The sequence below is a fragment of the Anolis sagrei genome, chromosome 4, assembly GCF_037176765.1.
Source record: "Anolis sagrei isolate rAnoSag1 chromosome 4, rAnoSag1.mat, whole genome shotgun sequence".
NCBI classification, from domain to species: domain Eukaryota; kingdom Metazoa; phylum Chordata; class Lepidosauria; order Squamata; family Dactyloidae; genus Anolis; species Anolis sagrei.
Window position 1 is genome coordinate 37,430,765 of NC_090024.1, and position 27,842 is coordinate 37,458,606.

The following is a 27,842-nucleotide window of genomic DNA, read 5'->3' on the forward strand; positions in this document are numbered from 1 at the left end:
CTGGGGGTGGCCACGGCTGACAAAGAGCTGGTCCATGAGGTCACAAAGAGTCGGAAACGACTGAATGAATAAACAACAATATCTGTGTGGTCATGATGTTAGATGTGTCCTTTGGAGTTAGATGGATTTATTGTGTTATTTAAAAAGTGCAAAAAGCTTGGTTTTGTGGGTGGTTGTCAGATAATTATTACAATCATATCAAACTCAAAGAGGAATTTAACTCCTTGGTGTAGTAGTTCAGAGGAACTCATCTTCTCTGAAGTTGCCATTTGCTTTGAGAGGAAATCTCCCTTTGCAACTCTCACAATGATTACACATCTCAGGTTATGTTGTTTGATTTTTTTGGTCAGATTTGGATATGAAAAGTAATGTGCAATTAATGCTACATTCACTCACAAGAAAATTCTATGGAATTATTTTTATAGCCATCCTTTCACATTTGTGAAGGTTAGAGATGAAAGATCCCCAGAACACTTCAAAAAACCAAACAAACCCCACAATTATAACTAAAAATCACAAACTTCTTGTTACCTGATAGAATACTTCTTTTTGAGGTCTCCTGTACAATTTTATGATTAACATCCAGCAGAAGCTGACCACAGAACAAAAATTCTGAATTGGCCCGCCAGAAAGGATTTTAGGACTAGAGGTCAAAGTAGAAATCATGGGGAAAGGTCCTTACTTATGCTTAGGCAAAAAAAAAAATCTGGATTCATACCATTTTCTATGCAAGACATCAAATACATTTAAATGATAATGATGATTGGTCAATTAGGCATAGTGTTCAATAACCAAACAGATAGTAAGACATTATCCCTCCAGTGATTTTGTTTCATAGTTACATCACATTACATCACATAGAATATAAAGGGGCCAGTAAAACTGCTTTCAACAATAGGGCTACTGCAGATGAACTGTTTAAAATGATCAAGTATTAGAGATGAGCTATCTTTGTTGTGCAACTCATTTTGGGGATATCATAATGTTCAAAGTGCTAGTTCAGATAGGAAGGCTACTTACACATTGCCAAAAAAGAGAGGTCAGATGAGGCTATAATTTTACATAAAATCTGTACATGGTAATATATGTATGGATTCAGTTTCAGAATAATGACTGCAGCTTAAACATGCATTACGCTCTAATGAGGATGACTGATCCCTCATTAGTTTGAATATGGCTGTTCAGACTACTGTCATAGAATCATAGAATTCTTGAATTGGAAGAGACCTCGTGGGCCATCCAGTCCAACCCCCTGCCAAGAAGCAGAAAAATTCAATTCAACAAAAGTGTCTGGGTACTAAATGTTAGTGAGGTTCTTGAGGGTCTCTGCTGTTCCCTTGTCTATCTTTTATCTTTAAGCTGAGTCAATGGGCCCTTCAAGGAGAAGATGGCTTCAGATATAGCTGTGGACTCAAAATGGTGCTCTGTGCCTGGTGCTGGTCTCCAAGGCATCTGGGGAAATGAAAAGCAATTGTAGCCATCGGACACATATATGATACTGGATCCTGCACATGAGTGAGGGAAATTGCAAGTTCTCTGTAACAGTTTAAGGAAACACTGAAATAGAGGACTATCATCTTTCAAATAGGACACAGAATCATCTTTTATTTGGGAATCTGCAGTATTGTTATGACTCAAAATTGCCAAATTTGTAGAATGAGTTTCTTCACTTGAATAGCTCTATAAATAATTTCTAAGATGTTTCTTTTGATGGCCCTAAAGGGTGGCCTGCCTTCTTTCTGCAAAATGATTGGTAATTGAAGAAACATATATTAAATGTACTAGGTACATATGATGATGTTGACATCCGTTGTTAATATGTACTTCAGAAAATTGGAATATAGTTGTTAATTTTTGTTCTGTGCCTCTGTGAGATGCATTCAGCAATCCATACAACATTTCTGCTTTCTTGTTCTTTCAGCTTTACATAGGCATAAAATACTCCAAAATGGAACTGGTTGTTGAAGGCTAGCACATTCATTTTGACCTACAGAAAAATGTATGAGAAATAAACTTTATTAAGAAAAAATATTAATTGTGCATTATGTTGTTTATTCACAAGGATCCCAAAGTGCTTTATAAGCAGCCACATAAAATGAAACATTGCATTTGCTTTTCTCAATAGCTGCTGGACTGAAGCAGAGCCATGGCTGAAGCTTTATGGCAACAGGGTCAGAATCAATAAAGAATAGTCTCTGAAGAAATGAATGCTTCTCCAACAGATGCAGTAGTGCAATATGCAGTGAGGTAGACCTATTCCAGATGGAATCCCATTATTTCAGTTCCTAGGTATTGTTTCATTGGGAAAACGAGACAGTTTCTCCCAAAACTGCATCCATTTTTGAAGTGTGAATCTTTCTTATTCTTAATACACACATTTTGTATGCACCTTTCCTAATATGCCCACTTTTTAAAATACAGTGCAACCCTCACATCCACAGGGGATAAATTCCCAGGCTCTGCTTGTATCTGCAAAATCACAGAGAATAGCAAACAGTATTGAAATGAAAGTCTCATGACTCAAGAAAATCATAGTTATGCTGAAGGACCTAGAAAATATCTAGAGAAGATATTTTTGTCAGGTGTGAATGAATAAAACCTCGGACATGGGGGTCATATTGTAGTCCCAAAATATAATGTGTTTTGGGGCTTACTTTTGCATAATAAAAGAAAATTGCACACACTTTTTCAAAGTATTTACATTGCATACTTATTTACTTGGGAATGAGATGGCAAAATGTAGCTGAAAAGTGTGCCCTGGGTTAGCTACGTATTCAGCAGATTCAAATCTGATAAGATTGAAAAAAATATAGACTTGACAAGTGACTTCATAGCAGCTCTTTGTTTACTGTGAACAATGCCACCTCCTGAATGCCCATCACCAATTTCTTTCATAACTGACTCTGAGTAAGTTGAAGGTTAAATCAATATAGTGCAGCAAGAACTTTAAGTCAGAGGGAAAAAAATCTTACCTCATATTCAAAAAAAGCATCTTCTAGTGTTTTTTCACCTGAACCGCTTCCTATTGCTTCAAAGCAAGCCCTGTATTCCTGAAAGCACAACAACCACAGCTTTTATTTAGCTTACTTATATTATTTCTAATTTTTATAAGTAAACTTTTTGTAAATAGAATCTTTGGGTGGGATCAAACTGTTGTAGCCAATGAATATCAGTTAGGGTTTGTTTTTCTCCACAGGACTTCTTGCAAGGAATTATATTGGCTTAGTGACAGAACACATGCTTTTCATGTAGAAGTCCCACTCTTTACCCTTAAAGGTAATAATAATAATAACAACAACAACAAGCACAACAACTTTATTTATATCCCGCCACCATCTCCCGCAAGGGACTCAGGTTAGCTTACAGGGCAGCATGTGATAGTGCCATAGGTAAAGGTAAAGGTAGTCCCCTGACATTAAGTCCAGTCATGTCTGACTCTGGGGTGTGGTGCTCATCTCAATTTCTAAGCCAAAGAGCCAGCGTTGTCCGTAGACACCTCCAAGGTCATGTGGCCGGCATGACTGCATGGAGTGCCGTTACCTTCCCGCCGGAGTGGTACCTATTGATCTACTCACATTTGCATGTTTTCGAACTGCTAGGTTAGCAGATAGTGCCATACAAAACACATAAAAGCTAGAAAGGCAAGGTTGGAAAGGACGATTGACTGAAGATCTAGGAAGTTGCTGCAAATCAGTACAGATCATACTGAACCAGATAGATCAATGGTCCTATTTAACATAGGGCAGTGTGTGTGCATGCATCAACTATGTTTACAAAGTAAGATCATTGCTATCTTAAATGCGGTGACATTGTCTCCTGTTTTTGTGTAGATGGAGCATGCCTTTCAATGCATCATCTATGCAGTGTGGAACAGAGGACACTAATGTCAATTGCATTTGTTTGAAAACATATAGTCAGCCTTCCACATTCACTAAATTTAGGGAGGCAAGACCTCTGCAAATAATAATAATAATAATAATAATAATAATAATAATAATAAACCTCTACTATTCTTTCACTTGAGAGAGAACTTATCTAGGTCTATGGTCAACTTCTGTTGAATGTCCACCACATAATTGCATTGGCTGAACTGGAAAGAACATTTTCATCAAATCCAAAAATTATCAAATTTGCAAAAGTCAAACCTGCAAGTGTAGAGAACAAATTAAATGGGATTCCCTATGGCTGTGTTTCATTCCAGTCTTGTTGCTTTGGACAGTAGGTAGATTACACAATGATTGGAACTATGCCCTATGTTGCATGGCAAAGCAATAATTTGTGATCAGTGGTTATTTTAAGCTGACTGTGACTTGCCTTATTCTTCCTTGGCCTTGTGGTCAATGGGGATACAACTCTAGTTACCTTTACTTGGATGCCACCACACACATTTATTAGTTCTCCTCCCTAGTTCAACCTGATTCATTTCCAAATTTATGATGTCTGGTTGTATTTTGGGAACATGTTCATCATCATCTTAGGAGGGTGGTATACTATCATCTCAGAGTTGGATAGAATTTCAGGAAAATTTATATAAAATGTGGGGGACCTCTGGTATACACTCCATTCTGATATGGAAAAGACCTCAGGTATAGTTCCAAAACAAGAAAGAAATATGTCTCTAAGATACAGGGGCAACTGATGGATCCACCAGTACTATGGTGGCAATTTTACTGCTGGTTTCCTCTCACTGAGTTGAATGAGAATTTTGCCAGTGTCAAAATATGACACTGTACTGATAGGCTGGCTGTATAAAGAACAATTCCAGTGGTAAAGTCTATAGTGAATTTGCACACCCCATAACAGCAGATCCATCAGCCATCTCAATTGAACAGACTCTCAAATGCCAATTTGGCAGCATTCTCAAAAGCCAGATTCATACATTCAGTGATTTTGAGAGCACCAAAGTAAAGTGGGCAGAGTCAACGTGTGTGAACATTTCCCAACACATCATACAAATTAAAATAAGTTTACACATATTTACCAACTAACCCTGGTGCAACAGTTACCCAATAGCATACTAGAACATAGTTCCACGCAACAGTCCTTGCACGACTTTTTTTGCTTTTATCTTAGATCATGAATCACAGATAAAAGAAAAAGAAACTTGTGGGTGAAACAGGGAAAGCCTGGGGGCTACTTTTCCCCACTTCTGCATTAACAGGTCTGGGCTTGTTCTTCTTGCTTACCACTCTTCTTGTTCTTACATGCCTTCAAGTCAACTGCAACTTATGATAACCTTATCATAGGATTTTCTTGGCAAGATTTATTCAAAAGAGATGGCCACTACAAGCACTTTCTCTTCAGCTGAGTGGGTGTGATTTCCCCCAAGGTCACTTAGTAGAATTCCATGGCTGACCTGAAATCTGAAGCATTATCTCCAAGATGCTAAGTTTAACATTCAGACCATTACATCATGCAGTCACCATATTGCTCACCACTTATACCAACCATGTTATTAATGGTGGGCAGTCAAACTCTTTGGTCAGTGAGATTTCTCTGCCACAACTAGTCAAACTGTTGCATGCACTTCCCTGAGGCTACTTCTACACTAGATTATATGAGTCTACATTACCATTTAAAATCCAGATTATCTGCTGGCAGTATCGACTCATATAATCCAGTTCAAAGCAGATAATGTGGATTATCTGCTTTGATAATCTGGATTATATGGCAGTGTAGAAGGGGCCTTAGTCTTGGTGAGAATCAGCTCTTTCTCAACTTCCTTTCATTTAGAATCCGGCTGAACAAATACCTAATGTTCTTTCTTTGGCATGGCACACCATGGAATGTTGTAAACACAGCATGCTTTTGTTAGTAGCTATCTTGTATTTACATACAGCGTAGTAGTCTGCAACGCCCTTCACTTGTTCATAATCCTCGGCTTTGGCAAGCATATCTAAGCCTTCTGGATACAGTTTCCCGCACGTTGGATACAGCTTCTGTCTGTCTTCTTTACTTAGTTCAGTGCCAAATGAATTGATGGTGATAATAAAAGCCCGTCGGTCTGCTTCAAACTGAATTTTAAAAAGAACGCTTTTAATCAATTTGAAGTCATACAGTTTTAATCATTGGAAATCATTTGGGAGATGTCGCCTATTAAGTTAAATGTTAACCATAAGTTTTGAAGGGGGGACTCACATTTCTTCTCCTTTGCCATGGCTGATAGAAAGCAGCTGCAAGATTTCTGAACAAATGGTTTGTTTTGTTTTTAATAACAGAAAGGTTAACGAAACATATTTTCTGCCAATTGGGAATTCACATTATTTCTAGTAATGAAAGATAACACAAAAGGCCTTTGAATAAGTGCAAACACTATTAGCAACTATGTAGCAGAAGTCAATAAAAAACGAGTGAAACGTGCCAAGTTTTGATTAGAAAATTCTACCTGTCTGATTCTTGGCAGTGACTCTCCTCCTTCATACATGATTTAGTTTTACATTTAGTTTCCTTGTGGGTAGGAGCACCCTGGCAAAGAAGACTTAAACAGGAGCCTGTACCTCACTGTATACCAATTTGAGATATATGTGAGGTTTTACATTTCAATCCACAAAAGTCATTGAGACCTATATTTTTTATGGTAGAGAATGCATGATCCAAATCTGTGTGCTTATATGCGTAAACTAACATTTGGATGTCAAAGATATCTTGAATAATACTTTCATACATACTGAGGCCCCTTCTGCATTACCATATAATCCAGATTATCAAAGCAGATAATGCACATTATTGGCATTGAACTGGATTTTATGAGTCTATACTGCCATATAATCCAGTTCAAAGGAGATAATCTGAATTTATATGGCCGTGTAGAAGGGGCCTTCATATCCTTGTAGACAGACTATAATGACAGTCAGTGGTATTGAACTGAACATGAATTCCCTTTCTTTTTGAAAGTGAGAAAAAAATCTAGTGGATTTGTACGATAGATTTCTGTTAAAAATATGTATGTGCCTGCTTAATTGCATGTTTTCATTTGCACTGCCAGCTCTTAATGTTACCAAATTCAGGCAGATATGTATTGGACATATGTTATTTTTCACATAGGTAAAGGTTTTCCCCTGACATTAAGTCTAGTTGTGTCTCACTCTGAGAGTTGGTGCTCATCTCCATTTCTAAGCTGAAGAGCCGGCGTTGTCTGTAGATGCTTCCAAGGTCATGTGGCCAGCATGACTGCATGGACTGCCATTACCTTCCCACCAGAGCGGTACCTATTGATCAACTCACATTTGCATGTTTTCGAACTGCTAAGTTGGCAGAAGCTAGGGCTAATAGTGGGAACTCAGTCTGCTCCCTGGATTCGAACCGCTGACCTTTCGGTCAGCAAGTTCAGCAATGCAACGGTTTAACACTGTACCACCGGGGGCTCCATTTTTCACATAATCCGTGCCTATAATATATAATGTGGATTCTAAAAATGCTCGGGTCTCCCATTGCAGGATTTTATATGAGATCTGTACTTTGCAATATTTTAAATTTTATAAACAGTTTTAATGCACTTTTTATCAGCCTCACATTTACTTATTTTAGTCCAAATCACCCTGATATGGACAAACAAGTGGGACAGTGTATTATAATCAGAGCAATGGAGGCAAACTGAAAATATGTAATGCATAATATAAGCAGCACAACAATGGCATCATCCTATTCAGAATCTACCTGCAGTAAATTAATTACATAAAGAGGCAGATGATGATATGCCAGCCAGAATGTCTGGAGCAGAATTAAAAATACCAGATCTGTGGCATTCCACCCCAGTGCTATTTTGTAGCCGTCAATTTTGTAAATCTATTACAACACGTCACAGCATTCAATATATGAGACTCTGTCCAAAAATTTACATGAATGATGGATTCAAACTATTATTTCTTTTCTTCTGAATGAATGCTATTAACATGTGAGTGTATAATTAATCACAGTTTCATGTTGTTATTGTTGTTCATTCATTCAGTTGCTTCCAACTCTTTGTGACTTCATGGACCATCCCATGCCAGAGTGCCCTGTTGGCCAACACCTCCCCCAGTTCCTTCAGAGTCAAGAAAGTCACTTCAGTGATCCCATCCATCCATCTTGCTCTTGGTCGGCCCCTCTTTCCTTTTCCTTCCATTTTCCCCAGCATCATTGTCTTCTCTAAGCTTTCCTTTCTTCTCATGATGTGGCCAAAATACTTCATCTTTGCCTCTAATATCCTTCCCTCCAATGAGCAGTCGGGCTTTATTTCCTGGTGGATGGACTAATTTGATCTTCTTGCAGTCCAAGGCACTCTCAGAACTTTCCTCCAACACCACAGTTCAAAAGCATCTATCTTCCTTCGCTCAGCCTTCCTTATGGTCCAGCTCTCACATCTGTAGGTGACTATGGGGAATACCATTTCTTTAACTATGCAGATCTTTGTTGCCAGTGTGATGTCTCTACTCTTCATTATTTTATCGAGATTGGACATTGCTCTCCTCCTAAGAAGTAAGCGTCTTCTGATTTCCAGTTCGCTGACCCCCAGCTTCATGATTGTTTGTTTTTTAAGCTCTCTGAAGATATTACCATTAACAGGGAAAAATACATTGGGCCAGATATACCATTAGGCAGAGTAAAATGACTGCTTCAGAGGACAGAGTTTGGAAAACAGAGCAGCAGTCATTTATCTTGAATGCCACAGAGGTATATCAAACAGCCTGTCCTGTACCTCTGAACCTAGTGGATACTGCCTCCACATCTATGTTGATACAAAAATTCAACTACTAGTCCTGTCCTCTCCTACACTGGGAATGATGTAGGAAAGGGTCACCATCTTTTCTTTCATTTCAGGCAGGAAAATGAATAAACAGCCTGACACAGTATTCCTAGACACAAGGCACTTCAGCTCGGTGTAAACCTGCCCCAGATCAATTAAATTTGGAGACATTGTCTACACAGCCCAGGAGTGCATCCACTACAATGGTGTGGTCCACATCCCAATGTGTTGCCATCACCACCACTATTCCTAGCTAGCCACGGAGTTCCTGGCCATTGTGACTATTTCTGCTGATGCCAGAATGAGGCACTCTGAAAACAAGCAAAGACGAAGGGGGCATCATGGACAGGATCCATTCCCTTGCCCTGTGCTGATGAGTGCAAGAAAAGGGTGATGGCACCAATTTCCAGACAGACAGTGGATCAGGCTGAATGGAACTGATCCTGCTGTTCAGTGCCTTAAAACTGCAGGATATACCATAGTTTCCAGCAAACTTCAGAATTTCCCCTAATTCCTGTAGTGGAATCAAATCGATTTAAAACAAAATAATATATGAAACTCACTGGAAGTCACTGTGTGTCATGGGGACAACTTGTAGTCCGTTCAGAGTGAGTCCAGAATTGAGTGCTAGTGTAAAAAACCATGAAGCAGGTAATGATTACTAAGCCTTCCCTATGTTTAGTATTACAATGTAATTTGTTAAGATCTAATTGAAAGCCTGGGGTGCAATTTGAAATCCCTATGTTTTTACTGTGATGTAAACATAATGAGTCCAATCTCAATTCTGACTAGAACACATGCGTGGACAAGGTTTAAATGTTCTTCAATTTTAATAAAAAATATATATACATACAAAAGCCTGCATTTTAAAATAAAAAAAAACTATCTAGCTTTTTTTAAAAAAAAATGCATATCTGTGCAAGCCTTATCCAAGATCTTTCACAAACAACATAAACAGTGCATGTTACGTTGTTTATTGTGTATTTGCATGTTGTGTCTATGTCATGCTTCATTATTGTTGCACCTCATATTTAAATTTTTGGATTAAAGTAGTTCATTAAGGCTCATAAGTAAATAAACAAATAAATAATCAGAAACTGCAAACACTTATCTTGCTGTGAAAAAAAGGATAAAGGTCCTAAACTGCACATTATTTATTTTATATAGCATTTAATTTGGCTCTTGGTTGTTGTGTTTTAAAGTGAGGTGGTTTTTTTAGCATAAAAACCCTCAAAATCATTGTATTAAATTTAAATGCATAATTTATATGACCACTAGTGTTTGAATTAAATTCACTTATAAAACTGAGGAAGGATAAAATACAACCAATCCAGGCTGTAGAGCACAGTGACCTACCAAATATATATATATCAAAAACTCAAATGAGGCCAACTGCAAAACCACAAATGTCCAACCACATGATTATTACAGACCCTACAGGCCACTTTCAAGTGATGTTTTTGACAACCAGGTTTATTACACAGTGACTAAAATGGTCTTACCTCCAAAAGTGGGCACATCACATCTGCTGTACTACCACCTTGTTTTTTGCAGAAAGTATAATATGCCTCAAGGTAAGACTAAAGAACAGAAGAGAACAATGAAACATTATTTTCAAATCTTCTTTGGAGGATCAGCAACAAACTTTAGTAAGGTTTTATTAATTTAATGCATGTGGGAAGTATCAGTGGCTTCCTATTTGCTTACTGCAGAAGGAAAGCAAAGCTAATGGATTGACTTCTTCACAAAGCCCACAATATAATCTGCAGAAGCTGGGTTGAGAGCAAACTGCTTATGTCTCCATCATTTACGGCCAGATTAATGGCAGTAGTGAAGATGGACAGATCAATATACTCTCCCAGTTGTAGTTCTTTAGGTGGTGCTACAAATACAGTATCTCTTTTGAATTTTCATGGGTCAGAGCCAAAGTATGGAGATACAGGTGGAATGCATTTCCCATTGTAAAGCATAGTTTCACTGTAGTTTATTCCAGGCTGTTCTATGGATTTGGTCAAGTTATGGTACAGGTGGAGCATCCCTTATGGTACACTCCAAAATCTGAAATGATCAACATGGCTTGCATCTGAACAGTACAAACAACATGTCCTCTTGAGATAGGCTTCAGAACTTCACCACATAGATATGTGAAACCACAGGTTAAAGCAAACCTTACTGAATAAGTTACTTCTAGCAGAAGTATGCCATACAATTGCATTGGAAGACCTAGGAAATGTCTAGAAAGGACCCATCTCTTGCTGAGTTCTTTAGCATGACTGCATCATCAACATTTGTCGGAAGTATACCATAGAATTGGCTAAAGAACCTAGAAAAAATATCTAGAGAGGACATATTTCGTTGATCATGGATAAATGAAGCTGTTGATATGTATCCCATGAACATAGGGGTCATACTATACTATCCTATACTACATTCTGTTCTCAATCAAGGTGAATGTTATGATTACAGTATGTACCTTATATAGCTTGTTGCGCATGATTTCAATGTTCATTTCATCCAGGTCAGTTTCGGATACACAGTCTTGAAAGAAATCAGCTGAAAGCAGACATTTTTTTTTTAAAAAAAAAATCAAGCTCAATTTCCCCATATATGACTAAAGATGAAGACATTGGTTAAAAATACAACCCGTAATGGCCCCAGGGGCAAGATTACTTCCACCTAGAATCAAGTTTGTATAGATTGATAACATCATACAATGTTCTTCTAAAGGGTTTCCTCCCCTCTGAAATTACACAGTGTCTTCCCTACTAAACATCCATGCCATCTTTTCTTCATACAGAGAGGTGCCCAGAGCTCCTCAGCTGTATGCTTGGAGAATACCTCTGTTATATCCAATCAATGATAAGAGATTGCAGAAGATTTATTTACATGCTATTATTCCACCTTTCTCCCTGTAAGGGATGCAAGGAGGCTCAAAATGTAATTAAAACAAAATATGGCTAAAATCAAAAAATTATTGAATTAAATATCCCATTAAAATTAGCACTAATATAAATATATCAGTGCAGATAATATTATATTGAAATATTTATGTAACAACCTGTCAGTGGCCAAAGGTTGTCCAAATGTCTTGAGTGAAGGAGAGAATGACCTAACCTAGTCTGTATCTATGCTACAGAATAACAGCAGATTTTATTAGACTAAGTATCAACTTGGGGGCTACATATTGTCCTCAAAGGCTGTTTATGCAGCCCACAATCCTTCCAGGTTTACTGTTTGTTGGTTTGTTTGTTTTTGTTTGTAAAAAGGATGAATTGCTATTCATTAGATCCTCCAAGAGGGGCAATTCATCATCAGATGGTACTCTGTATTATTTATCCCCCCCCTTTCATTGTTTTTTCTAGCCTGAAGTGGACTTCTGGTCACTTCTAGGTTTTTTTTTTGTCTCTTTTGATATCCTTTAGGGATGCAAGATAGTCTGAGGGCAGAATATTGCTGCCCATACCTTTCAAATTTGCTCACCTCTGTCGTAAACCTTACTTTATGAACAAGATACAATTGGCTGCACAGATATGTTGGATTACAACCACTACAGCTCTTTGCCTTCAGCCATACTGAATATGATTGATTGTAGACCAAGAGCTACAAAGAGCTACACCATTCCTGCCTAGTGGGATTGCATGAATAGCTCTTGAGATACTGCATATACTCCTTTTTTCTAGGATTCATTAATTAATTGGTCACTGTAACCCCCTCGATGGACTGTCACCTTGTCGTGGTGAGGGGGCTTGCGTGTTCCGATGAACCTGTGGGCACAACAACTGGAGTCGTGCACTCCCAGAAGTGGCCGCGGGGGGGGTCCCAGACCAAGCACAGTCCGAAGACCCAAAGACCTCAACGGCGGAGCAGGCGGAGGATAACATGGCACATGTTACAACGGCTGCGAAGGCGGAAGAAGGCTGCAACAGACTGAGAAGCCATGGTCATTGTGTTAAACTACATCACCAGTGGAACCTCATCTGTGAAGACTGTGTGTTGTTCAGTTGTGCACTGACCTCCACACATTAAAAAAACCCACGCACAGGCGTCTTCCAAAGAAAATAAAAACCAAGCAACCAAAGTCCCATGGCGATCAGCGAGTGGCGACGGGGGCAGGACTGTGAAATCTGGAAGCCCCTAGTCACAGACTGGCACATGGGCGGTGGGTACGGACTCAGTCGTTCTACCTCAAGGTCCGAGGCAGTTGAGTAGTTCGGCAGCTGTATCCGCGACTGAGCAGCCCTATTGAGGACCCACTCTGCTCACCCCACACGGGGAGGGGGCTAGAAAAGGTGCCCTAAACATAGTCTGCCTCACTTATCCCTGACTGGACTGCCGCGTCCAGTGGGGTCACCATCCTGCGGCCAAAAAAGAAAAATGAACTTTGGTACGTGGAACGTACGGACTCTGATGGACAACAGTGACAGTGAACGCCCCGAACGCAGAACTGCCATCATCGCAAGGGAGCTGGGACGCTTCAACATCGACATAGCAGCCCTTCAGGAGACCCGGAGAGCAGGAGAGGGACAGCTGAAGGAAGAAAAAGGAGGCTACACTTTCTTCTGGAAGGGACTGCCCGAAGAAGACCAAAGACTGCACGGAGTTGGCTTTGCCATCAGGAATGATCTGGTGAAACATCTGTCCGAAGCACCCACTGGCATCAACGAACGACTCTCAACCCTCCGAATTGATCTTGCCAAAAACCAACGGGCAACCATCATAAGTGCCTATGCACCAACACTAGACGCTGATGAAGACATCAAGGAGAAATTCTACTGTCAGCTGGACAACGTCCTATCGGGGATACCTAAGGAGGACAAAATCATTCTCCTGGGGGACTTCAATGCAAGAGTCGGGCGAGACTTCGACCTGTGGCCAGGCACCATAGGAAAAGACGGGGTTGGAAACAGCAACTCGAATGGCATCCTGCTTCTCACCAAATGTGCGGAGCACAACCTTGTCATCACCAACACGCTCTTCCGCCAGAAAAACAAGTTCAAGACATCATGGAAGCACCCACGGTCAAAGCATTGGCACCTCTTAGACTATGTAATCACACGTGCCAGAGACCGCCGTGACGTACTCCTCACAAGAGCCATGACAGGTGCTGACGACTGCTGGACCGACCACAGGCTAATCCGATCCACGATGGCTATCAAGATTGCCCCCAAGCGCAGACTCCAAGGAAGAAAGACAAGGCGCAAAATGAACACCCAAGCCCTTCAAGAGCCCTCCAGGCGAGCCCATCTCCAAACAGCACTCAAGGACCATCTACCCACAGTACACCCCGAAAATGTTGAGGAACACTGGAACAAACTGAAGACCTCCATCATCCAAGCCTGCGAAGAATCTATTGGATACCAAGCCAAGAAACATCAAGACTGGTTTGACGAAAATGACATCGAGATCCAACAGCTAATCGACAAGAAAAGGAAAGCCTTCCAAACATGGCAGAGAGACATCAACTGTGCTGCTAAGAAAAAGATCTACGCCAGTGCAAAAGCTGAGGTCCAAAGAAGGACAAGAGAACTCAAGAACATCTGGTGGACAAAGAAGGCTGAAGAAATCCAACACCTGGCAGATACCCATAATGCTCAAGGATTTTTCAAAGCCACAAAGGTCATCTATGGGCCAAGAAACCATGGCATACAGCCTCTACGCTCATCAGACGGAACCAAACTCCTGAAGGACCAAAAGTCAATTGCACTACGTTGGAAAGAACACTACCAAAGCCTCCTAAACCGCAGCTCCAGTGTGGCCGAAGAGGTCCTCTCACAAATCCCGCAACAACAAACCAGGGATGAGCTTGCAGCACTGCCTAGTTTGGAAGAAGTCAGCAATGCCATCAGCCAACAAAAGAACAACAAAGCCAGCGGACCGGATGGGATCCCTGCTGAAATCTTTAAAGAGGGAGGACCTGCGCTGACACACCAACTCCACCAGCTCATAGAAAAAGTGTGGGTGACCGAGAAAATCCCAGCAGACTTCAAGGATGCCACCATCATCACCCTCTTCAAAAAAGGGGAAAGAACAGACTGCGGAAACTATCGAGGTATCTCCCTTCTAACCTCCGCTGGGAAAATCCTCGCAAGAATCCTTGCAAACCGCCTTCTGCCCCTCTCAGAAGACACCCTCCCAGAATCCCAGAACGGCTTCCGCCCCTCCAGAGGAACTGTGGACATGATCTTCACTGCACGACAACTCCAAGAAAAATGCAGGGAACAAAACCAACCTCTGTACATGGCATTCATCGACCTTGCAAAGGCATTCGACACAGTGAATCGCAGCGCTCTCTGGACCATCCTCCAAAAAATCGGGTGCCCAAGCAAATTTGTGAACATCCTGCGGCTCCTCCACGATGACATGATGGCAACAGTCTTGGATAGCAATGGCTCCCAAAGTGACCCATTTAAGGTGGAATCGGGTGTCAAACAGGGATGTGTTATTGCCCCAACTTTATTCTCCATCTTCATCGCCATGATACTACACCTTGTTGATGGGAAGCTTCCCACCGGAGTGGAAATCATCTATCGGACAGACGGCAAGCTATTTAACCTCAGCAGACTGAAAGCCAAAACCAAGGTCACAACAACATCTGTTATAGAACTCCAGTATGCTGATGACAATGTCGTCTGTGCGCATACAGAAAAAGATCTACAAGCCACTCTCAACACCTTTGCAGAAGCATACACAAAGCTTGGCCTGTCACTGAACATCGAGAAAACCAAAGTGCTGTTCCAGCAGTCACCAGCCGCCCCCTCTCCAATGCCAGAGATACAGCTTAATGGCGTAACATTAGAAAATGTCGACCATTTCCGCTACCTTGGCAGCCACCTCTCCACCAAAGTCAACATCGACGCCGAAATACAACACCGCCTGAGCTCTGCCAGTGCAGCATTTTCCAGAATGAAGCAGAGAGTGTTTGAGGACCGGGACATCCGTAGGGAGACCAAGGTGCTTGCCTATAAAGCTATTGTCCTCCCAACCCTGCTATATGCCTGTGAGACGTGGACTGTCTACAGACGTCACATGCAGCTCCTGGAACGATTCCATCAGCGCTGCCTCCGGAAAATCCTGCAAATCTCCTGGGAAGACAAGCGGACAAACGTCAGCGTGCTGGAGGAAGCAAAGACCACCAGCATTGAAGCAATGGTCCTCCAACATCAACTCCGCTGGACCGGCCACGTTGTCCGGATGCCTGACCACCGTCTCCCAAAGCAGTTGCTCTACTCCGAACTCAAGAACGGAAAACGGAATGTTGGTGGACAGGAAAAGAGATTTAAAGATGGGCTCAAAGCCAACCTTAAAAACTCTGGCATAGACACTGAGAACTGGGAGGCCCTGGCCCTTGAGCGCTCCAGCTGGAGGTCAGCTGTGACCAGCAGTGCTGCAGAATTCGAGAAGGCACGAGTGGAGGGTGAAAGAGAGAAACGTGCCAGGAGGAAGGCGCGTCAAGCCAACCCCGACCGGGACCGCCTTCCACCTGGAAACCAATGCCCTCACTGCGGAAGAAGATGCAGAGCAAGAATAGGGCTCCACAGCCACATGCGGACCCACAAGGAAACCCATGATGGAAGACCATCTTACTCGTCCAACGAGGGATCGCCTAAGTAAGTAAGTAAGTAAGGTCACTGTAAAATTATAAACTTGTGAAGCAGACATGAAACCAAATGAAGCCCACCAACGATATGTGGTAGAATGTTTTGTCGAAGGCTTTCATGGCTGGAATCACTGGGTTGCTGTGAGTTTTCCGGGCTGTATGACCATGTTCCAAAAGCAATATCTCCTGACGTTTCACTCACAGCTATGGCGGACATATGTAATAGCTCTTACTTTTTCTTTTCTTCTTTTTCTTTTTGTTAAAAATATTCTGTAGACAATGCTCAATGTGAGGAGAAGGAAAACAAGAGAAGTAAAAATGAGAATTTTTTTTCAATAGTTTGATTTCATTTTGATCATCACTTTTGTATTTTAGCTATATTGGTCTTTAAATTGTAAGCCACTTTGAATTCCAGTTTTGAGGAAAAGGCAGAAAACAAACAAACACAACACAACAAAATAAGCAAGAGAACATGCTCAGAGTAGGGAAAAAGGAAGAGGAAGAAGGAGGGGGAGGAGCAGAAGGCTGAAAGGTGTGTGTATGTGCAAGGGGGTGGGAGGAGAAATACCAAAAAAGACCTTGGAAAGCCCACAATTTTGTGCCGTGCCACCTGAAATTTTTAAAACTTTAAGAAAATGACTGAATAATATGCTTATGTTCCTTAGGAAATATGTGGGCAATATTGCTTTTTTTTAAAAAGTTCTGCAAGGCATTTTTAGGGACTTTAGGAGAGGGCTTTTTTATTTCAAATATTTGGGGTTCTAGGGGCTCCGTTGACCTATCCTTTCTCATTCTGTTTATATTCATACATCGTTACGAGACATACCTAATGGTGTGTCCACCAAGATTGCATTAAACAATTCGGCAGGATTTGGAGCAATACTAACAGCTTCCATTTGTTCAAAGTTGCCCAAGGGATGGCACTTCAGAACCAGTTCATCTATAGGTCGTTGGCGCAGTGTGCCAGTAATGAGCAGAATTACATTGTCAATCATGTAGCTGTACCTAATGGGAGAAAAGAAAAATTCGATAAACAATTTCTTTCTTCCTAGGGGAAAAGAAAATCCACATGAAATAAAATCCCAGCAGCCACCAAATTTTGGCAAATGTGAAAACTGAATAAAATAAGCAGGACTTTGCAAAATAGCTTCTAGTTCTTTCTCATCATGATTTGTTTACAGGGTGCCACAGTAGAAAAAGGCAAAGGAAAGCAACATGTAAAAAACTCATCAATATATTAATATTAAATTGTTTGTTATGCTTTTAGTCTGTTTAAATTATCTTTGCTTGTTTGAAATATTGATGTATATGTCTCCTTAACTTCCATGATATAGAGTGATATGCATATTTTTCATCATACCCTCCAACTTTTCACAGATGTCCATTTACACTTGGCCACAACTTTGTCATCTCAATCTCATGCTGCTCAGCCACAAACCTCACAAATTCACTTTGGTGTCTTTATTTTCCTCTGTAAAATGTTTGAAGGTAAGGCATAGCCAGGTTAGATGTACCCTAGGCCTACGGGATGAAAACCTGAGACCACAGGAATAGCCCCTAGTGTTTGCACAGGTCATGTCCAAAAATGAATTCTTTAAAGGGGAGCATCCAACTTCTGTTTTAAAATCTTCTTTTATTTTAGATCTGGCTATTTGTGGAATTGATGAATATGTTCTCTCTAGGTCAGTGGTTCTCAACCCATGGGTCCCCAGATGTTTTGGCCTACAACTCCCAGAAATCCCAGCCAGTTTACCAGCTGTTAGGATTTCTCAGAGTGGAAGGCCAAAACATCTGGGGACCCATAGGTTGAGAACCACTGCTCTAGGTTCTCTAGATGATAGGTTGTGCTAGGGGACCTAGAGATTCCTAGAGATAACATATTAATTGAAGTTTTAAAAACCTTGAGAAATGTTTAACTTGGGTTTGGTTGCCTACTTCTTAGGGCCACTTTAGTGATGGATTCCTACATTGATAGGCGGTTGCAATAGATGGCCATTGGCATTATTTTCTAACTCTAAAGTCCATTATTCTGTTTTACAAAAGTGATATTATAAGGGACAATCCCTGGTAATGTCATTAAGCAGGCTGCAATAATCACCAACCTGAGTTACATGGAATTTATGATTCAAATAAATAATACCATGCCTTAATAATGATGAAAATGTGCATACACATATTTTTAAGTTAGCATGCTCAAGCTGAGATTTCTCCTCAATACCAGTCCATGACATCTGGGAATCTATGTAAATGTGGCTATTAAATCACCATAAGGAGGATAAAAGAAAGTCATAGGCCTGCATAACATTTTTCTATATTAGTCAATATACTATGTCAATATACCTAAATAATTCAAATATGCAAAACTGTATTCCCTTTCTTTGTCTTTTTGTGTTGTATTTTTGGAGATACTTTAAGTAGTTGCTGTAATCTTAAATTTTCATCTAGTGACAAACAATAAAATAAAAAGAATTTAATACAAAAATGTAAGCATAGAAATAACATAATGAATATAAAATCAGTTAGAGGCACTATGGGGAAGTGCTAGTGTTGAGTGCATTCTTAGGATGTTGTTTAATTTATACATAAAATCTCCAATATTGAAGCAGGTAACTTTACTTACGTTATGAAGTTTAGGAATGTAGAAAGTGGTTCAAAGGCATGGTTTCGAAAATACTGAAATTCTGCCAGTAATTTGGATTTTAGTTTGTCATCAATGACAGAAACAGTCAATGGACCAGTTTCATTGGCCAAGAAATTCCCATAGTCTGTAGTTTGCAAGTGTAACTTCAGGTCTAAAAACAGAATTGAAAGATTGTTGTTAAAAAGAAAAAGAAACAACAAGAACAAATCTTATTTTCTGTGAACAATGGGGGCTACAATACTAACTCATACTTTTTTCTTTTCACACTCTATTGCCAAGTTCAGACTTTAGTACAAAACAATTGTTTGGTTAGTTAAACCATATATTGCTGTAATTCCCAAATTTCACTACAAATAATTGTTATGGAACCGAATGATCCAGGACGTTTTTAAAAATAGCTTAAAACTTCCTTAGAAAACAGTTTATAAAACTAAGAATGATTGATAGAGTTAACAATTAGGTAACAATTGGGATCAGAATAATTGATATCAAAGTTCTCTATATACAAAGCTCTCTTTGAAAGTCACTTGAATCTGTTGTCACTGGAATCCTTATGAAGCTTCCTTATGCGGTCTTTGATTGCACTATTACAGTTCAGTGCTTACCTACCTGTATAGTCTCTGATATTTCTGCTTTAAACCGAAGCCTGCCAGTCGAAACCAATAAAAGTTTGGACATTAAACAGAGTATTGCATAATTAAAAACAAAGCCCTGTTGGTAAAACATTGCACAGATAGTATCTTTACAAACAGCAAAGGGACACTGTCACATAACCAAAGGCATTCAGCATTCTGCTGCATTGTGACTTAGGGCTCTTCCACACAACTGTATAACCCAGAATATCAAGGCAGAAAATTCCACAATATCTGCTTTGAATGGGTTATCTGAGGGCCCTTCCACACAACCCTATATCCTAGAATATCAAGGCAGAAAATCTCACAATATCTGCTTTGAACTGGGTTATCGAGTCCACATTCAGATAATGTGAGATTTTCTGTCTTGATATTGTGGGATATTGGGCTGTGTGGAAGGCCCTATCTAAGTCCACACTGCCATATATTCCAGTTAAAAGCAGAAAATGTGGCATTTTATTCAGCTGTGTGGAAGGGGGCCCACTCTCATATAAAAATGTGGATGTCACTGGTTACAAGATGACCAGGAAGCGATCCATTTGTTAGGTAGTCCTTGTGATTTCAAACCTATGACCTAGACAGATAATCTTATGATGACTTTTAGACATACAGTCTATATTTGTGTTAGAATGCAGAATATGTGGGGGATCCTAGAGCCCACTCTTTTGTCCCCACAGATATTTTGGACTTTTACTTATATCACCCCAAACAATTGGCTACAGTGCTTGAGGCTGATGGGAATTTTACTTCAATACAGCACATCTGATGGGAACACAGGAGAGGGCCTTTTTGGTGACTGCTCCCAAACGGTGGGACTCCCTTCCAAGAGAGACCAGGAGGGCTCCATCCCTGCTGGCCTTCCACAAGCAGGTCAAGGCCTTTGTCTGCCAGAAGGCATATGGAGAAGGATAAGAGGCACGCTGCTGGGGAGGTTGTGGGTGGGATTTGGGTGTGTGTGTGTGTTTACAATGCACTTTAATTGTATTTATGATGTTTTAACTATATTTTAACTTAACTGTGCTTTTCATCTTAAGAACAGACAAGCATCTCAAGCTCTGAGGATTACCTGTGAAGGAATCCCACTGGAGCATTGCAACCCATCCAAATACCTAGGAGTTACCCTGGACCATTCTCTGATCCACAAGAAGCACTGACTGAATATCAAGCAAAAAGTGGGCACTAGAAACAATATCATATGAAAGCTGACTGGCACAACTTGGGGATAACAACCAGATGCAGTGAAGACATCTGGCCCTGTGCTTTGCTAGTCTGCTTCTGGGTATGCATGCTAAAACAGTGGATGTGGCTCTTAATGAGACACAGAGCCAACCGTAAGAAATGGGGCCACAAAGTGGAGTCCACAACATGCGAGTGTGGAGAAAAGCAAACCACAGATCACCTATTACAACGCAGTCTGAGCCCTGCTACATGCATAACGGAGGACTTTCTTATAGCAACACCAGAGGCACTCCAAGTGGCCAGCTTCTGGTCAAAGAACATTTAATATAATGCCAAGTTTTCAAATTGTGTGTGTGTGTGTGTGGGGGGGGGGGGGTTGGTTGGTTTGTTTTTCAAATACATTACAATTGTACCCTTGGTTCGCTCCTGATACAATAGTACTGACACACAGTACTATTAAAATGTTTTCTTTTTTAGTTTTGTATTTATCTGGTTTAAAATTGATCCAAGTGTGTGGTTGCTAGCTGCCTTGAGTTCCCTCAGGGAGAAAAGTGGGGTATAAATAAAGTAAGTAAATAAATAAATATATAAATAAATAAAGGCAGCAAGTTTGGGGCAGACTAGACTAGAGTGGGCAAACTTCGATACTTGGAGAGATCCCAATGGAAATGGAAAATACTTCAACAATGAATGACTTTGTGCTAGAATGACTTATGCCAGATCCTATTTTCCAGACTAGCCTATTCCATGAAGTTTCCATAAGGTGTGTACGCTCCATTCACATGACTGCATGAGCAGCTAGGAACAATACTTGCTCTGCATGAATATGAAAGGTTAGCCAGAATCATAAAGCAGATCCAACTGAAATCTCCTGATACAATATTCTACGCTTTCTGGGCACTGTGGCTGCCCCTGTTTTTAGGCAGAGTGAGGCAGTTGCCTCCTGCAACACATGCTGATGTGTGAATGAGTGAGTGCTGACCATTTTGTCCTTTGCCTCAGGCAGCCCTGGATGATTTAGACTAGAGGACAAAACTAAAAGATGTAGTTGTGTTAGCCTGAGATATCAGTATGCAAAAGGATCTTGTATCCCTAATACTCTAGGAAAGTTTATATTACCAACGGTTCTTTCAGCAAAGGTGGTACATGATCCCTTTGCATGAATGATATAGTTGCTGTATGCATAAAAATGCATTCTCCTACTTGCCATTTCTGCAGTGGGATAGTGATGCTAAAAGAAAGATATAATTTGTCTAATGCATGCAATTCCTAATTAAGTATCAAGTAAAGCACAACATCCAGCTTCATAACCACTGTGACTTGGGTAACCAAATAATGTAGACATTGGGCTATCTTTAGAACTTTACAAGTCAGTCTGATGTGGAAGGAATTGCTTTGTACTTCCTCTGCATATAATTAGAAATATGACTATGCCTTTCCTGCCCTAAAAGCTTCTCAAAGTCCTACCCTTCTTCTTTATAGAGCAAGACTGTTTTATACAAAATGGGATACTGAGGATCATCTATTGCTACTAATGTTTGCTGTTTTACTTGCTAAGCAATAGTAGCAACAGCAAAACAAATGTCGACATAGCCTGTAATAACAAGACAAATTATTGAGTGTAAGACACTAGTCCTGTTGACCTGATGCAGTGGCTTGATATGAAAATGGCCCAGGATATTAATATGAACAGAATACATATAATCCCAATATGATAGAGCATTGAGCTACCAATAGGAGAGACCTAAATCTTGGGATTAGGACAAGGGTTAGGGTTCTGAAAGTTCATTTTTTGGACTATAGCTCAAAAAGGGATCTCCCAGTCAGAAACTGATATGTTGGCCAAAAGTATTCGGAGAGCTGTTGCATAAGCAAGTAAACTTTCCAAACTTTGCATGATTTCTACAGTGCGTTATTTCTACAGTGTCGGTCACCATTTTCTCATTTCAGTTATTTCTTCTGGAGGTGATCCTGTTTGATTCTCCATCTATTTTAGTAATATTATTAAAATCCTATTCCATTCAAAGTTAGTTCATCAAACATAACATTCAACATGCACCTTGCAAATTCCTGAGACATAGCTATCCAGGCACTAATGGTATATTTAATGTCACAAAATTGAACTTCAGTTTATCTCAACTCACCTTCCAGTGTTTCACATTGTACCAAGTTGGCATAGTCTGAGTTTTGCAAGATTCCAGCTTTGAAGCCACGAACCAATCCCTCTAGATAACCGTGGTCCACATTGAAGTAAAATTCTGAACAGCCAGGCATAGTGGATGAAAGAAGCGGATGCCTCCCTGTGCTCAGAAAGTAGTGCTTCTTGTCTTTGACTTCAGAAGACTTTAACCAAGAGTCACTAGATCTAGCTGGGTTTTTACTGAGTTTTGTCTTCCTGGTTCATTGTTTCCAGTATAGCATAACTGCAGTGTCTGTACTGCTTACACAACATAAACTCACCAGGCAGAGGCAAATCTCATGATTTCCGATTACAAATGAATAGTACAATGGGTGAATGGGCAAAATAAGAGAAAGGAATGAGAAAAGATATCACAGGTTTATGGATTTGGCCTGACTTGAGAGTATTGCCTTGGAAATATGATTAAATGATGTATTCAGAAATAACAAACAGCACTTTTGGATCAACAGATTTTGTGAATTATGATAAGCAGTTTTATAATTTATTTATTTATTTAATAATAATTACCTATCTGAATGTCTCTCCCTTTATGATCCGCCTCGGAGGTTAAGATCATTGGGGGAAGCCCTGCTCTCAGTTCCATCCACCTCGCAGGCATGACTAGTGGACAAGACGGACAGGCCTTCTCAGTAGTGGCCCCTCATCTGTGGAACACCCTCCCCAAACCCCCTCTCTCCTGACCTTCAGAAAAAAGCTTAAGACATTGCTGTGGGATCAAGCATCTGAGCATTAATTGTAGCAGTGCAATAATGGTAACGAATTAACTTGATTGACAAATGTTTGCCTTCATCTGAGAAAATGTGACTTACTCACATTTATCCAGTGGGTTTCCATAGCTAAGCAAGGATTAAAATACCAATCTCCAAATTAACAGGGTACATCTACACTATAGAATTAAAACAGTTTGATACCACTTTAATTTCCATGGCTCATTGGTTTGGAATAAGAGTTGTAGTTTTATAAGGTCCTTAGCCTTCTTTGCCAAATAGAGCTGGTGCCTCGCCAAACTACAAATCCCATCATTCCATAGCATTGAGCTTTCACAGTTAAAGAGGTGCCAAACTGTATTAATTCTACCATGTAGACGCACACCTCATTCAATGCATTAAAATTGGGACTGAATTCTCCTGACATGACTTTAATGCATCTGTTGGCTTCTCCTACTGGGCAGTATTTTCCCCATTTCTGTTGGCCCTACTAAAAAAAAATGTTATGGGTGTTAGATATACATTAAGCACTCCGCTTTTGAAAGGGGTGGAGGGGCAGGACTCCCTTGAAATAGGAAAACCATGAATAAAACCTGATAGAACACCGCTCTGTGTCCTGGGGCATGCCTCTATGATTGTCCATAAATTGTCCAGTCACACCTATAATTTAATCCATAGGGATATCCAACCTCTCTGCTTTAGATTTCCTTGACTTGTATGTTCTATTAGTTTCTCCACATTCCAAGCTGTGATTCGTTGGAGTCAGAAAATATCTATATCTTGACCACAAGGGGTCTCCCTAACACCATAATACTGTAACCAAAAATTTTTTTGCCATATTTTTCACTAGATGCAAACTTTTTTTTTAAAAAAAAGTGTATAGTTTCTAGTTAGCAAGAAACATGCCTTCCCATTTTATTTATTTCCTATTGATGTATTTATTCCTCTTCCTGGTATCCCACCCCCCAGCCTTTAGATGACAGTTTTGTTGCAGAAATGTCCATTGTATTGCTAAAGAGCAGATGTCAAAAAGTATCATCAGCCAGGAGTTTCTGAGTAACTGGTACTTTCCTATAGAAATTCATGTGACTGTGAATCATGGGAGGAAAATGCCTGTTTTCTTTATACTGAAACCATGCTCATTTTGTTGATAAATGCAATTGCATAGCTACATTAAAAAAGATTGCACCTAAAGTATCTACATTAGTAGATACTTTTTCATTAATACACAGGTTGCCACATTTGATGTAACTGATAGGAAATTAAAAGGAAAGTACAAAGTACTTTGCCTTGCAAAGATTACTTAGGTTTTTAATGGGGGACTTAAAATGACAAATGTGCTGTTGCATTAGAAGGGAAAGCTATATCATAAATGTTATTTTTGATAACTTTGTCCATTTTAGTTATGTGCTTTAAACTAATTCCGTGTAATGCTTTTAATGTGTGTTCTAGTATTTAATGGACTAAACTATAATTAAATAACTGCATAATAATAATAATAATAATAATAATAATAATTTATTTATACTCCGCCACCATCTCCCCAAAGGGACTTGGGGCGGCTTACATGAGGCAACGTCCATCAATACAATATGACAATATAACACAAAAATACAACAGAAAATCAGAAAATCAGAAAATAAAATAACCTAAAATACAAAACCAATGTATATAAGCGACACAACAATATAAAATCAAAGCACTACGACATTAAAAATGAAGCAAACTATCAGAAAGCAAAAATGCCACTGTCTCAGCCTTCCATGTGGATAATTTCAGATTATGGATTTCTGTATTGCTTTTCTGGCTGCCCACTGTAGTGAACCACTGAACACCAGGTGGCTACCGTACCTGTGAAGTCTCAGGCTGACTCCACCCATCTAGGGGCCCATCTGAACAGCACCTAAAAGGTGGACGTTATTGGGTTAAAAGGGGGTGCTACATGATGCTAGCGGTAAATCCATGTGGATTTGCTGCAACAGATGCAAAATATGTGTTAAAAAGGTCCACTTATATCCTGATTCCGGCCAGAAAATGTGCATATTCGCATCACTGTATATCCCTTCACTAACAAAAAACACGTGACTTCCTTCCCTTCCCCTGTGCAGATTGCTCCAGCACATGTCCACTTTTTAAAAGCCTGAATCAGCTGATCAGAAGATTGGGCTGTGAAATGGACACACAGGTGATTTAAAGGAAGCATGAATGGAGAGCAATTAGAACTCTCTGAAACTCTTTATTTTACACTTTATAATATTAAACAGAGGTTGAATAAAGAATTGGGGGAAGACAGAAATCTAGCAGAAGTTTAAAAAAAACCCTCAAGAGATGAACCTCATATGCACCCATGCGAATTTGCATATCTTTATATTAAGATATTTACATGTGCTCATATACAGTCCAGCACATAAAAATATATATTTCTTTTAAAAAACGACTTCCGCTAAATGTTTCCTGTTTGCCCTCCATCTTGTTCTGATACAGAGGAAGCCTGTGAGGGTGGGTGGGTGGGTGGGGACCCAATCCCGAGATTGATGTGTCCTGGGATTTTTAAACCCTGTCTGGAAGTTGGTAATTGTCTGGAAGTTGGTAATTTGACCCTTCTAGATTGGAATTAGTACAGAAGACTTTCTTTTCCATCTGCATCAAACTCTAGAAACAAAACTTTCTGAAGCTCTGCCGCAATTTTGAAATCCTTATTTGGGTATTCTCAAGTCATAACTTCTGACTTGCTTCTTGAGCCTTTTCCTGTTGCTTTTCAATCTTCTGTTGGGTGGAATTGTGTTTTCCATGCAGCTTCTTTGCTCATGCTTCTCCTCAGTCTGTTGCACCTACCGAGTCCTCTGCAGTTTGGTTGATAATGTAACTTCTTTATTTCACTCAATAATCTCACCTGTAAGATATCATTATGAAATTACCATATGAAGGCCAGGATCCCAAATGATTGTATGTAGTGTAAGAGTTCTATATTTGGAACTCTTAATTCCGCTTGCCTATCACCACCCCACCACCAACAACCTCAGATATGCAGATGACACCACTCTGATGGCTGAAAGCGAGGAGGAGCTGAGGAGCCTTCTAATCAAGGTGAAAGAAGAAAGCGCAAAAGCTGGGTTGCAGCTAAACATAAAAAAAAAAAAACCAAGATCATGGCAACAAGAATGATTGACAACTGGAAAATAGAGGGAGAAAATGTGGAGGCCGTGACAGACTTTGTATTTCTAGGTGCAAAGATTACTGCAGATGCAGAGTGTGGCCAGGAAATCAGAAGGCGATTACTTCTTGGGAGGAGAGCAATGTCCAATCTCGATAAAATAGTAAAGAGTAGAGACATCACACTGGCAACAAAGATCCGCCTAGTCAAAGCCATGGTATTCCCTGTAGTAACCTACGGATGTGAGACCTGGACCTTAGGGAAGGCTGAGCGAAGGAAGATCGATGCTTTTGAGCTGTGGTGTTGGAGGAAAGTTCTGAGAGTGCCTTGGACTGCGAGAAGATCCAACCAGTCCATCCTCCAGGAAATAAAGCCCGACTGCTCATTGGAGGGAAGTATACTAGAGACAAAGTTGAAGTACTTTGGCCACATCATGAGGAGACAGCAAAGCCTGGAGAAGACAATTATGCTGGGGAAAGTGGAAGGTAAAAGGAAGAGGGGCCGACCAAGGGCAAGATGGATGGATGGCATCCTTGAAGTGACTGGACTGACCTTGAAGGAGCTGGGGGTGGTGACGGCCGACAGGGAGCTCTGGCGTGGGCTGGTCCGTGAGGTCACGAAGAGTCGGAGACGACTGAACGAATGAACCACAATCACCACCCCAGGACTCTATGTGTCACTATGGATCTACACTACCATATAATCCAGAATATCAGATCAGATAATCCTATTATATGAGTCTACACTGCCATATAATCCAGTTCAAAGCAGACAATCTAGATTTTTATATGGCAGTATAGATGGGGCCTATGACCCCCCCCCCCCCCCCCAAATAAGGGAGGGTTGGAGAAGCACTTGACTATATTCCAATAGCCAGATGCAGGCTGAGTCATCCTTCGCCAAGATCCACCAACATAATCCATGACATTTATTTCAATTCTACGAAGAGCTGCAAAATCTGAATAGTGATGGATGCTGAGAGGAAAAGAATTTACACATTTGAAACA

General features: G+C 40.2%; 1 protein-coding gene across 1 annotated transcript; it reads right to left on the reverse strand.

Moving 5' to 3' along the window:
• Nucleotides 1-343: 343 nt before the first annotated feature.
• ATP6V0D2 (ATPase H+ transporting V0 subunit d2) lies at nucleotides 344-23,117 on the reverse strand. The gene is made up of 8 exons (XM_060771694.2): nucleotides 22,919-23,117; nucleotides 18,943-19,114; nucleotides 17,149-17,327; nucleotides 11,199-11,278; nucleotides 10,228-10,305; nucleotides 5,838-6,014; nucleotides 2,973-3,050; nucleotides 344-1,987 (listed from the first exon to the last, which is right to left on the reverse strand). The coding sequence occupies exons 1-8, from the start codon at nucleotides 23,046-23,048 to the stop codon at nucleotides 1,826-1,828; spliced, it is 1,056 nt and encodes a 351-aa protein (XP_060627677.2). The 5' UTR covers nucleotides 23,049-23,117; the 3' UTR covers nucleotides 344-1,825.
• Nucleotides 23,118-27,842: the final 4,725 nt, after the last annotated feature.

Coding starts and splice junctions, on each gene's coding strand:
- ATP6V0D2 (XM_060771694.2), bottom strand. CDS start 23,048: ATGCCTGGCTGTTCAGAATTTTACTTCAATGTGGACCACGGTTATCTA. Junction 19,115..22,918: donor ACAATGTGAAACACTGGAAG/GTGAGTTGAGAT, acceptor TTCTGTTTTTAG/ACCTGAAGTTACACTTGCAA. Junction 1,988..2,972: donor ATGCTTTTTTTGAATATGAG/GTAAGATTTTTT, acceptor ATTTTTCTGTAG/GTCAAAATGAATGTGCTAGC.